The 13,638-nt window shown below is 37.0% G+C and overlaps 2 protein-coding genes across 4 annotated transcripts in view; one reads left to right on the top strand and one right to left on the bottom strand.

The window, feature by feature from the left end:
- The window catches only part of LOC124156343 (ectonucleoside triphosphate diphosphohydrolase 1-like), a 110,141-nt gene extending 104,815 nt beyond the window's left edge, over nucleotides 1-5,326 (bottom strand). For both annotated transcript variants that reach the window (XM_046530848.1, XM_046530849.1), the window contains exons 1-3: nucleotides 4,922-5,326; nucleotides 4,717-4,837; nucleotides 4,263-4,387 (exon numbers count right to left, since the gene is read on the bottom strand). In XM_046530848.1, coding sequence (XP_046386804.1) covers nucleotides 4,263-4,387; nucleotides 4,717-4,837; nucleotides 4,922-5,041 — 366 coding nt within the window. In that variant the 5' untranslated portion in view covers nucleotides 5,042-5,326. The remainder of the gene's footprint in view (nucleotides 1-4,262; nucleotides 4,388-4,716; nucleotides 4,838-4,921) is intronic.
- Nucleotides 5,327-5,374: 48 nt separating this feature from the next.
- Nucleotides 5,375-13,638, top strand: part of LOC124156341 — a 71,155-nt gene continuing 62,891 nt past the window's right edge. For both annotated transcript variants that reach the window (XM_046530844.1, XM_046530843.1), the window contains exons 1-2: nucleotides 5,375-5,498; nucleotides 5,738-5,995. In XM_046530844.1, coding sequence (XP_046386800.1) covers nucleotides 5,478-5,498; nucleotides 5,738-5,995 — 279 coding nt within the window. In that variant the 5' untranslated portion in view covers nucleotides 5,375-5,477. The remainder of the gene's footprint in view (nucleotides 5,499-5,737; nucleotides 5,996-13,638) is intronic.

Here is a 13,638-nt window from a genome sequence, read left to right as displayed (position 1 = left end):
CACGAGTCATGATATTTTGATTTAGGCAATTAAAAAAAATAGGAAACCACCCTATTGTTCAGAGAGAACTACTCTCTGTGGAAAGGAATAGCTCACAAGGGTATAAATAATAAAAATCCATGCGAGACCGTTAAGGAAAAAGAGGAGAGGCTTAGAAATGGGAACCAGCTCAGCAGAAGTCGGTGATGTCATCTATATACGTCTGAGAAAGAGTTAAGACCATCTATTTACCACCACCCTTTTTTGTGGAATGATGATTGTATAGAACTTAAGCTATTATCTTGAAATCTTAAAGATGTAAATAGCACAATCTTATCAACATTTCCTTGTATCTCAAAATGGCACTTTTACCTTAGAGAAAATACTGACAGAAATTTTTCATATTTAAGACAAGAGGCAAATTGTAACATGAATCTACTTGATAAACACTGAAAATATGAAGCTTTTAGCCTGAGTTTTAAAGAAGTAATACTTCACAAAAAAGAGCCCAGTTAAGCAGGAGTGATGTATATATCTTCTCAAGAATTATTCTCCATACACTCTTCACAATACCCTCACCTAGACATAATCTTTGTCGATTTGCATAAGTGAAGCTGTGCCTTGAGTTACCTCAGGTAATCGGACTGCACATCTAGTCGATCTACACAATAGTCTCACAACAAGGTGGGGGTGGGTGGAGTACAGACTTTGATACCATTATGACCCCAATATGCAAATTATAATTACTGCTATATCACTCACTGAAATTATTCTTTCATATTTCAGGCCAGACACAGTAATTTATTGTTTTAATATGAAAGTGTCTACATTCTGAGATTTACATGCATAGACAAAAAAATTTAGGGTTTTCAGCAAAAGGGCAAAGGGCATCGTAGACCAACAAATACTTTAAAGGGAATGAAATCTTTCAATGTACCTAGTATACTTCTAGGTATTTATGATTTATGATATTAACATATTTTAGATCCATGATACCCAAATCCACACTCTCATTTGGTTTAGCTCTCCATGAGCATTCTGAAACCATGAGAATGAAACGTTTCGAATTTTATTTCGAGAATATTTTCCCAAAAAATTCTCATAAAACTACTTGAATCTTACAAATTTCTTGTTTGAAATGGCTAAATTATATTTATAAAGCATTTTCACTTAGATAAATATAAATTCATATTACGCACGAAACAAGAAAGAGAAGAGAATCATATTTTATTACATTACGAGGGCTTTTTTCATAGGAGTTCAATCGGATATTTCACCAAATTTCACCGCAAATGTACACTTAGAATGTGGCTAACGTATATCTTTAGATGTAAATCATAACGATATCGCTCCTATAAATTTGCTAGTAAGGTTTAAAAATAACAATTAAACATCTAACCTTAGCATCTCCAAAATTTGTTCTAGGTAATGATGAACTCCGGTAATATAAACGCTGGAGTTCCGTTTAAAATTTGGAACCGATCAGTAGAACATATAGAATGTAATACTTGGCATCGATTTTCAATAAATGCTACATGTACGTTTTTAGTTATTCTAACTTAAAAATAAATAATAAACCATGAGCACCTTCCTTCAGTAGGACATTAAGTGCCGGAATGGGCGGAGATAATCCCCACACGGACAATAAGAAAGGGTCGGACCTCTGGTGCCTAGGGACGCTAATGGCGCTTGGGACCCACTTGGCATGCTTGTCCGCAAAGCCGTGAAAACATGGCCTTCATAGGGAAAAGGTTAAGAGACACAATCAACGTCGATAAATCTATGAGTCATCACTAAGGCATGAAATTTACAATTTTCACTCATCTGTGAAGCCATCGAATTCAAGAAAAACAAATAATGTCCATAGAGAATTAAAGACAAGCAATACAGGGACCCCAGTCACCCACAATTTTTTAAAGAGTTTTATAAAAAAAACTGCTAATCAATAATGGAGGTCATGGCCAGTGGATGGATAATGAGACTGCTGCCCTATTGACTAAGGTCGATGGATTGTGGAATGTATTTTATGGCAATTTGTCAGATTTTTCAGAGAGATTCCCATACAGGACAAAAATTGCTACCGTTCTCACAATGGGGGAAGCATTTCCCTCTGGATGGCTCTAGCAAAACGGATTGAAGACATAAAATACCACCGACATGCAACAAAGGGACCTCAGCTGGAATTCAGATTGAAATTTTCACCATGGTTACTTTTGAAAATCCTGAAGAATGTTTCCACTTTACAACCCAATTCAACACCATTTCCTAGAACTATTCAAAATCTAGGCAAATAAATTGTGACTACAGGAAAGTTCACCTTACTTTAACTCTATACCACCTCTTCTCATTCCTTAACACTTCCCTCAATTTCTTCCCACAATAATTACATTTTGCTATGCAGATGCCATTTAGTCAGCACAATTTTAACTCATCACAATTCTACAACCAACTTGTTCGAAACATGTGTTGTACCATTTCTATTGAGAGGTTTTACTAATTAAGGTATACCTCAGATAACTTTTCATACCCATTAAATTAAAGTTGAAACCTGGAAGTTTCAACACATAATGGTCTTAGACATCTGGAAATTTGTTTTTCAATCAACTTGCACGAGCAAAAAAGTAACTGAAACAACTGTGAAACAGGCTTTGATTCAACTCGAGGAACAGAGATAACATTTAAGCCATTGGATACGCAACTGCAGATCAACATACTGCCATAATAACAAGATATGGAGAAATGATTTATGGTCACAGAGCAAACCGTTGTACAAACAAATGGATTCAATATTAAATACCTGTCTGAGTAAAATCAGAACAGGTTCTATTTCCCATTCACCATTTACATGTTTGGAAAATGCACATTTCTATCGCACAATGTTCACATTTTGCAATACTAGAAAAAATGCTCTCTCTTCTATGCAAAATATAGAAAGCTACAAAAAATACTACTTGAACATTACAAAATCCATACATACTAATACCCATTAGTATGTAACTTCAATATTTGGATAAAAGTGTAGACATACAAAATCTAAAACGCCCACACCATTAACCAAACACCACTTAAATTCAAATTACAGTAGGCACATTTCATTTCAAGATAACAATATATTAAATTGTTTTTAATTCGAATCCTGCCTTATGAGAACTTTTAAAATATTGGAAAGGATTTATTTTACCATATACCAATGTAAAAATTTTTCATGCCAAGTCAGTGCCAATAAAATCTTTTCATTGCGAGAGTGATATTGAAAAAGGCCTGGTAAATTGAATTCATAAAAATATGGAGGCTTACCATACGATTTTGGCAAAGGAATGCAGCCCTAAACTACAGAAAATTATACGAACAAAATAATAATGTAAACATTAGACGGGGTGCATTATGTGATGCTGAGAGAGATTATGACCAGCAGAAGAGGTACACACAAATTGTATGGATAACCCATCCTTTGACGTTGACAGCAGCAGAGAAGTCAAGCGTGGAAGCATTCGAAATGTGGTTCTACCGAAGAATGGTGAAGATAAAATCGATCAACCGAGTAAGTAGTGAGAAAGTGCTGAGAAGACTAGGTGCAAATAAAACTCTACTACAAGCCTTATGGAGAAGACGACTAAGCCTTGAGGGACGACTTAGTTGGACACATAATGAGACATGATGACCCGATGAAAAAAATTATAGGAGAGGTGGAATAGAAGAAGGGCAAGGGACAGCTCCTAATTAGTTGCACAGGACAGGTTATACAGATGTCACAATGAAAAGGCTAGCAGATACAAGAGGCACAGAGATCTGCGTCAAACCAATCTTAGGATTGTTGACTTATGATGATGACCTATACCTTATGGATGGCATGTCTTCAGACAAAAAAATTAGCTCAATAACCAGAGATATTGCCATTAACGAAGCCCAGAAGCTATGAAACCCAGAAGATAATAACCCAAAAAAAACTGAATATTCCAAAAATGAAACATCGCTTTCGGCAAAACTGACCAAGAATAAAAATACTACTTTCAATATGTGTGTTGAGTTGTAAATCATTAACTTCCTCTTTCAAAGATGTATTTAAAGGTTATCAAAAAATAACTGACATTAGCACCACCATATGAATTGATAACGATTAAGAAAACCAATGCTTTTTAGAATTTAGTTCCATAAACATCATGACATATATATAATCAACACCTGCATAAATATATCCATAACTGCTTGTTCTATTGTGTTCAACAAAGATGATGAATGAATCATCCCAAATAAAATATCGATAAGTTGAAATCTATACTCACATCAAATGGTGGGTACACTGTGCTGACGTACAGGATGGTAATCGTTGCCAAGCCTATAATACCAATTGTCAACGCAATTCCACAAAGTAACCACCAACGGCTGAGCCTCAACTCCGAAGGATTTCCTGAAGCACAAACGTATGACAATGAGTTCATAATTTATGGAACTTCAAAGAGAATGAGTTTTCTCTAAGACAAACATCCCATGAGAAAACGGGTTTCTCTTTTATAAAACGTCGTCAGCGATCCCTTAATCCAGTGTCTTTCTACAAGAAATCATTATTTGCAAATCAAGCTTAAAAATTTAAAATACTAGTGAAATGAGTTTAAAGAAAAGGAGCAGAGTCGCATATACCCGAATTAGAGACCTTCAGAGGAAATGCCATCTAACATTATATAACCAGCGAAGAACATCACTCATTGACAATATCATCACCTAAATGAAATTATATACCTCTTTTTACGAGGTAAAGATGATCACCGTCCTTTATATCAGCTTCGGCAATAGTTTTCATAGATTCACGAAGCAACTTATCCTTTCCAAGAAGCACAAATGCGGGTTCCCTTCTAATTCCCTGGGAAAAAAAGAAAATAAATTCGTAAAATAAATCATAATCTATTAATGACCCAGTCTTACGATTTAATTATGTAATGTTTACCTTAAAGGCACAATAATTATCAATGAGTCTTCCCACTGTGTCCGTAGGATATGCACGTTGTTCGTGGTAGCCGCCAAGCTGGCCAGACGATGAACATTCAATAACTACATTAATAGACATGACTGACGTATGCTATATACAGGCGTCAAAACGAAGTTTGTACAAAAGGCGTTATCCAAGAGACACAAAATATTCGTAAACAGGAGTCCACAGTAGATTTACTTCAGGTTTCACGACACATTTAAAAAATGAGACAGCAATGTCCCTTAAAAAAAGGACTTGAATAACAAACTTTAAAGTATTTTCAATAAACTGGCTACTTCACTACACCGTGACGATGACAAATTTAACTAACTACGCGACGAAGAAAGCCGGAATGACCGTTCACCGCCCCATCATCTGAGTTAACTGTCCGCCATTGACTCTTATCTGCCTCAAAGCATCATGGGTAAGAAACACAGTATCGGTGACGTCACATAATTAGAGTAAATACAAAGTAGACTGATGTGCCAGTGGCGTGCTGTGTTTGAGCTCAGTGATTTCACTCAATTTTGTAATGGATAACAATAAAATACAGGTTAGTGTACTTGCATATGTGTTCATGAATGCTATAGCATTCCCATAACTATGATTGTGATTATATTCAGAATTTTTATAAATTATGGAATGCATAATTATTGACATTAGCGATTCCCGTTAGTTTACGTGTTGGTGAATGGCTTCAATTGAAATTTTTTTATGAAATGCAAATCGATTTTCGTTTAATTTCGTTTTCTACGGAGACGTTTTAGATTAAATTGTGTATTTTCATTTCAGCTTGTTGGTGCACCGTGTGGCCACCACGGACCATATACATTTTATAAAGCTTTTAAGTACTACAAAAATGGAAAATATAAAATTTTAGCGTTGAGTGAATTCTTTTTTGTGAAAATATGGAGTGACTCGGATTTAGTGAGCATTGGTGAACTACAACTACTATGGGAGGACAAAAATAGCGATCAAGTGTTGTCTAGTTTGCGTTTGTATTTCCTGCCTGAAAATACTCCGGAAGGGAGGAGTGACGATCATGGCGAAGTGAGTACAATTCTCCCTGTATTTTTAATGTTAAATAGACACTATTGTGCCGAAGAATGTGAATGCATGGTCCATTCTTAGCTTAACTGACTTTGTGGACGTAGACTCGTGATTATGTTTCAGCACATTTTGTTGGTATTAGCCTATCACCACGTGCAAGGAATAAATTGGGCTTTATTTTGCTATTGGGAGTGAGGCCATTTAATTGAGTGCCGTAACGATGTAATTCGTGAAGATGGCGACATGGTTGTTCATTTCTTGAATTGATTATACAATTGCGAAACTTATCAGCGTTATTATCTTTTTTTAGACATTTCGTGTTGTTATTATGGCAGTGGTAATGATAGCATTGTACTTATTGTGTATATTAATTTTAACAACTTGAATAGTTATCACCATTTTGCAATTGTCATATGCGCTGATGCGATAAGTTTTTCGTTGATGGAATAAGACGTGAACACAATATTGATTCCTCAATTACCAGACTCGACGAGCCTATAATAGGGGTTATGTGCTGGAACGGAAAGAGGTTGCCCTTGAGCTTAGCGTCCACCTCGGGAAGCCAGCTTGCATCAGGAAAATAAAATATCTATTACTGCAACGAGACAATTTTGTATAAAATAGCATGGAAATTTTGGAAAAATATTGCCTGTGTGTGCATGTTTGTTATTTTTATTTTTGCAATTTTTCCAAATTTATGAGTTCTCATTGTCATTAATTTGAATAATAGCCGAATTTTTGTCCTAATACTATTATTTTAAAGTAAGTTTTTGTAATTGTCATTAATGATATTTGTTGATAGTATGTACTCATTAATGCGAATTTGGCGCTATTTATTTTTCGTATGTTGTTATTTTCATTTTTTTAATATGCCATAAATAATTGATATTGTAATTATTGTTGTAGAATTGATATTATACTCCATTTCTTGCTATGAGATACATTATTCTTATTTTGAAGTATTTTAGATTAAAATTTGAAAATCAGATTAAATCAATATTTTGGGACCTACTTGTAAATTACGTGCTTTGTTCGCTTTGTACTAGGTCTTGTGTCGTTTACATCGTCCCATCTCATGTCATTGTATGGCTTGGTGTTATTCGTTTGTATTTGGATGGTCAGATAATTTAGCGATTGATATTCAGCAACCTCGTGAATATCCAAATTTTCGTGTCATTATATCAAGTGAAATGTGTAAAACTAGTCTTTGTTTCGTCATTTTATGCCCGTTGCTAATTCTATGCATTTTCTGTTATCTTTTTGAAGCTTTTTAGAGGCGTTGTGGCACACTGGTGACACAGTCGCGAATTTTAGTGCCGCCCCATATTCTGTTGGCGTTTGAGCGGCAGTAAGGCCCCCTTCCCTTAACTTCTTTTCACTCTCCCCTCTACGCCAGCCCCCTCTCCTTTTTACCCCTTCCATTATCTCCTTCACTTGCCTATTACTATACCCTTCCCCCCCCCCTCCCCAATTTCTCTCCGCTTTTCTATTCCTTCCCAATCCCCTTCCTTTTAACTACTCTCACCCCAAACTTCAATCCCCCTCCTGCCCCAGGCTCCTCCCTTTCCCCTACCGCGCTTCCTTGCGCCTTTCCTCCTCCTTCCACTCCCTTTTGGACTCTCGCTGTATGAACATGGCCGTAAATAGCCTTTTGCCGAGCTTTGGAGAATCGCTAATCAGGCTGGGGCTCGTTTGAAGCTGGATGGTGCATTGCATCCATGCAAAAAACGCAGCCTGTACTATTTTCGCTCCTTATATCGAGTTATTCAAATGAATTTGCGAATCGTTGACATTTAACTAGAATGTTTTCTTAAAATTTTGTTTTAAAAGCTAGTTTTTCCGTCGTCCTGACCCTTCACCATTATCTTCATTCCTACTCCCATTTTTTTCAATAAATATAGTTCATGGTCATCAGGATGGACTTTTTTGGTACTAATTTAGAAAATGGTTATTGGATGCGGTCGTCCTGGAAACCTTTTGGCCTTGAGATATTACACGGTTATCGATTGATTTCCGCATTTAAGCTTCTGTTTGACTCTTCCAGTGTATGGGTGGACGGAATGATGCCGTAGTTGAGTGGACGTTTTATTTATCTAAGTTTTACTATCATTTGTTTCAAATGCGCGAGTCATCGTTGGTAATTCCTTTTATAATTCATGTAGTCTCCGCCCAATGAACACCAAGCTTCCAATCTCAATGTAGATTGAGGGTTGGGGTAATAGGTGTGAGGTATGAGGATGAGGGAGGTCGGAGTGGGATTTGAGTCCAACGGCGGCGGTAGGGGTAGTTTGGATGGGGGTGTGAGGGCCCAGGGAGTGCTGGATGGATGGATTCCACCAGCAGGAGGTAGCTGCTACGTTGCCAGATTTCACGTCAAGTTGGTATCTGACTGCAATTATTATGTCGCTGCACATATTCGTGTGTGGCATGCTACGCGAATGAAGCCAAATGGATGGTCGTGCAGTGAACGGTTAATTGTTTCCGCGTTATTAGCATTCTAGGATTGACATTTACGCAATTATATTTTCAATTGATAAATTTAATTTAAAAGACGCATGGAAACACGACTCGCATTTGCGCATCACATTTATTTATTGTTCCCAATAAATGATTCTCAATTGTATACATTTTGATTGCGTCCTATTACTTTATGGTGCCTGAATCTTACTATTAGAGTTTTGTTGTCAGCAGCTCACTTGCGGCGTGTACCGTCAGGTCGTAAGATTTTCTAGCTTCTTACGAAATCAGAATGTGCTCGGTACGCTGAGCTTTCCTGAGTTTGTTCTATCGTGAGCGTTCTTTCCCGAATTGAATAAGTTTTTACATAAATTCCCGGCGTCTGCGTCTAACCTATTTTTTGTCTCCGGATACCACAATGTTCTTTTCTTCAATTGATTTTTATCAAAAGCAGTTATTATGTTGATTGCGAAATAAAAGTGGATTTTTATGGACTTTTGGTTCTATAAAGAACCGCCTTACCGATTTAAGTATTGAGCTTGCGTTTATTTTGTCAGATAACTCAAATGCAACAATGAACATGTTATTTTATTAAAAAGTTGTAGCATTAAATTGGTAACTCAACAAAAAGCTCTGCCACACTATGTAATTGAATTATAATTCCATGGCTCCTCTACATATTTTGTTTTTTCAAAAAGTCAATCGCAGTATTTATTGGTTAATGCATTGATTAGGTTATTGTCTAATTGAAGATCAGGTGTTATTGTATGAGAAAATATCGACCCATGTTCCTTTCATGACTGGATTTCAAAATCGTATTTTACATATTTTTTCAAACATTTTTTATACATGTTTCTATCCGTGCTGATTATTGTGTTATCTTTATTTTGTATGCCTGCTTTTTTTAGGTTCCTGTCAGAACTTTATTCGGAGCATGACATTGATTTTTTCGGACAGTGGCGCAAATTCAGGAAAAAAATTCGTGGTCACGTCGCGTCGGCGCTGCAATTTAGCTTGGCGTTGTTCTTGATTTTGCATACTGATGCACGGTATTAGGAAACACTGGCTTCTCATGGCGGTCGGTGCCGTCGACTAGATGAGGTGAAATCTGGTAGGGCATATCTGTCCATTGTGTCGCAAGAGTGGGGGCCTCATATTAGTAGTTGGGCGCTCTGTTACTTGTAGCCATGGAGATTACGGGTCGTCATTTCATTGTTGAGCTCGTCGCTGCGCTGAGTCTTCGCCACATGATTGCTCTCCACTATTACACGTCTCATAAAGGCTACATTTCCATGCGTACATTAAATTTATGTTTTTTAAATTGAGTAAATAAAGCCGCGTATATTATACATTTCATTCCATCTAACATTCCACCTCTAGGTTGTTCGCCAGTTTTACCCTAATGTTGCAATTCTTTAGCTGCTGCCAGAATAATTTTTGCTTGGATATAGCTCTCACTAAGCCCGCACCTCGCATTATATGACAATAGTAATTAGACCGAAAAGCCATACACCGATATGAACTAAGGACGTTCGAAAATCGTTGCGCGTGTCGACCGGTTGTTAATTTTAAGTAGTCGGGGGATTATAGTGAAATCCAACGTACAGACTAATTACAGGTTTCGAGGTGTGTATATTAAAATTTTATGACAGGCGGACAATTTTCCGCGCGCCGTATCGCTCGTTTCTGTTCTGAGACGACCTTGAGGTCGTCACCTTATTCCAAGCGGGGAGTTACATTCCTTTTAGTCGACCTCCATGTTCGCGCCAAGTTTTGGATTATTTTCCCAAGAGGATGAGATGTGCGTTTTTCGTTTCCCAGCAACCGTAGCCAAGGGCGGCATCACGCATTTACATTTGCGTCTATTTAGCGTACACTTTCATTCCGGGGCGTCCCAGCGGCAAACCGAAGCCAATGGCCCGTCAAAGTGACTAGATTTCACCGTTAGCCCCTACTTTTGGGTACTGTCCTAGAAAAATGGTTGGTCGGCGACTCGCGTGGGTAGGGATCCTTCTTCGAAAACCTGTATACCTGTCTGGGTCCCTCGTTGCCCGTCGGACGAAGGGACGCGGGTAAGCGTAGTCTTTAGTGCCCTTTAGGATATGACTTTTAGGAATTCTACCGTGAATTATTCTATGAATCTTGCCTGAGTCGTATGTTAACCAATCTGCAATCCTGCATAGCGAATCTTCGTTAGTTTTAATTGTTGTTTTCCTTTTCTAATTTTCGGCCTGTTTGTTCTCCGGTCGATATGAATTGTACATATTAAAGTTAAGTCTACATTATATTTTTACAATCTCAGTTTGTTTTTAACTCTTCCAGTTGCTGATTCGCGTATAGACTTCTTTTGTCAGAGTTCATCAAAATTTTGAGAATTATTGAAAAACTGCGTGCTAATAGAAATTTCATATATTTGGTTGTATGCGTATCCCACCGATTGAGCGTCTCCCGATTTGACATAACATTTAATAGGAAAGATGGTAAAATTCCTCAAATATTTGGTGATTTGGAGCCATACAAGTGTAATTATTCGACTAGGCAATATCTCTGTAAGTCAATAAATCTTCGAACATAATTTTTGTGAGTCCAAATTATTGATGGATAGAATCCTATCACGTTTTGTCCTAACATACTCTTTTCTTTAGTGGATTTTGCTCCATCTACGCCAGAGGTCCCCTTGAATACAAGAAAGACCTGTGAAATGATCTGGGCTAGGGCTATATTCTTTCCTTTACGGCTAATTCATGCACATTTTTGGAGATTTTATTTGGGTTTTTCTCGTCCCGAAATTCTGCAAATAGTGCCATTTCTCGCTGAATCGGAGAGTTATGAATGTTACTAAGAAATTTATGTAGCTTGAGGTGCATAAGAGACAACTTAGTTGCTAGTTTTATCTTTATTTTATCATATTCGTGGCTCAAGATTCCAGTTTAGGCGATCGCATTTATGAGGCGTATGCTACTTATTTCAATATTTGTTCTAAACACTGTCTTCCTCCGTTGTAAATGGATACATTATCTCTAGAACCTCGATGGTTTGATTATCTTTTATCGTGGCTATCACACATTTCTTCCCTGATTAATGTCCTCTATCCTCAATGTGTCTTTATATTTATCAACGTTTTATATTATGGAATGAGACAGTCATAACTTTTCTGTTTAGTAATGGATGTCATACCCGTTTGTATTTATTAAAATATTCTAGAAACAGTGAAGTCGCCTTTACACTATTGCCTTGGTTTCCAATCCATTATACTTTTCGCGTCCAAAAGTCGTGAAATTCCACGAATTAAAATCAATAAACTCGAGAGGAAATTTATTTCCTCCAACCAAAGTGATTTGTATCAAATGACATCGTTTTATTTTGAAGGCATTACTAACCTTAATTTGGTGAGTTCTTAAGTCTTTCGCTACAACTGCAATTAGATATTATATCAAATTTCCGTTTACAATTTATTTCGTGTGAGTTAAATTTCAGTTTTTAGTGTATAGATCTCATAAATAATTGATGAGACTTTCATGGGCATATTATCATATTTGTCAGCTATGGATTGACACGAAAGAGTGCTTTACGGAACAGAGTGCGTTGTACGTGTTTTTTTAAATAGCTACCGCGTCACAACCGTTACTCAAAGTTTCCGGCAGTCTTGAATGCTGACGCTTTTTCTTAATCGACGACGGATGTCATTTTGTCTTGGCCATAGCCGCCTGGATTTGTCACCTGATTAAGAAAGTGTGAAATAGTAAGCGGATTTTTCGGCTGGGTAAGCGTAATTATGCGTCCGCTGAGGCGAGAAAACTCGTCGAAAAAGCGCAACTGTTTCTTTTTACCTCCGGATTTTATTGAAAATGAATTATCTTCCATAATTTAACATTTTTCGAGATTTGTAATTACTATAACACCACATAGCACATGTAGGAAATCTTAAGATCGTTTCCCTGTGTGCAGATATTTTTATGCCTTTAAATTCTTAATTCTTATGCCTTTTTATGATTTTAAATTCGGCTTTTTCTTTCGATCAGTATATCATCCCACAATCCCAAGAATGTTAATTATTAATTTTTCTTATCTTTTGGCATATGGTAGAGAATGTATATGTTTTGAACTGGCACTTTTTTAATCCCGTATGAGTAGTAATGGTGATTCACAAAAGCGTATGTGCACCTATGTTTGCCCGCAAATCCTATTGTGAATCTTTCGCAATTAAAATAAGATTGTTAAATTCCTTTGCTTAATTTTTCGTTTCTTTAATTTGTATCTAGTGCTTAAAGAACACCATCGAAGAAGTTGGTACTGATGTAGGTAGACTGAGTACTTGAAGCAGTCAATTCATATATGCTGACATCTAACGTTCCGTAACAAATTTCTCGTCATCCATGTGTAATTCTGAAGCTTAACTATTGTTCAATTATTACTACTCTCTGTGAAAAGCGTAGGATTCATGAGTTTAAATTAGATCTGTTCTTCCGCGATCCGTATAATTAAAGTTTAATTTTCTGCTAAATCAATTGATTACCCGGAATATTAGTTAGGTGACGTTTTACGGAATACGTTGAGTGATTGTAGATTTTCATTAATTTTCCATTGAAATGTGGTGGTATGTGTTTCACTTACGTTGTTGGCGGCCGTATCTCAGAATGCTTATTCCGTGAAGCCTAGCTGACCACTTTTTTGTGGCTATTCCTCCGTGCGCTGTTCATTTCTGGCTTCCCGCCATCCATCTCATAGCGGTTTCCGACCCGCAGTCGCCCAAAGCCATTTTTGCCCGGCCTAGCCTCGGCCGTGTTTTGGTAAGACTGAGTGAATGCCTCGTTTGTATTGAGATCAATATTAGAGCAAACTTATTACTGTTGTAGTAACTACTAGGCTTAGGCATTTGTTCTAATTCGTGTATATATGTGGCAGTAGTTGGACCATATTAAGTTGGCTCTTGACCTTCAACCAATCAGTGAGAGCCTTTGATGCCGGTTTGATGTGATAGGGTGAGGTACCGCGCGAGGCAAAGATGGAAGCTTTGATTTACGTCAGGTGATAGTGTTAACTTTGAGTGTTTTTCTTTTATTTATTGAGAAATGAATAATTATTCGTCCAAAAAATTGTTTTATCTTTCTGAATGCAATTGTCATTGACTTTGCGTACTTGCTTTACCTTTATATGGCGGCATTAACGTCATGATATGCTTACGC

Source organism: Ischnura elegans, chromosome 3, assembly GCF_921293095.1.
Source record: "Ischnura elegans chromosome 3, ioIscEleg1.1, whole genome shotgun sequence".
NCBI classification, from domain to species: Eukaryota; Metazoa; Arthropoda; class Insecta; order Odonata; family Coenagrionidae; genus Ischnura; species Ischnura elegans.
Note: the sequence above shows the minus strand (reverse complement) of the source record. Positions and strands in the feature narration are given on the sequence as shown.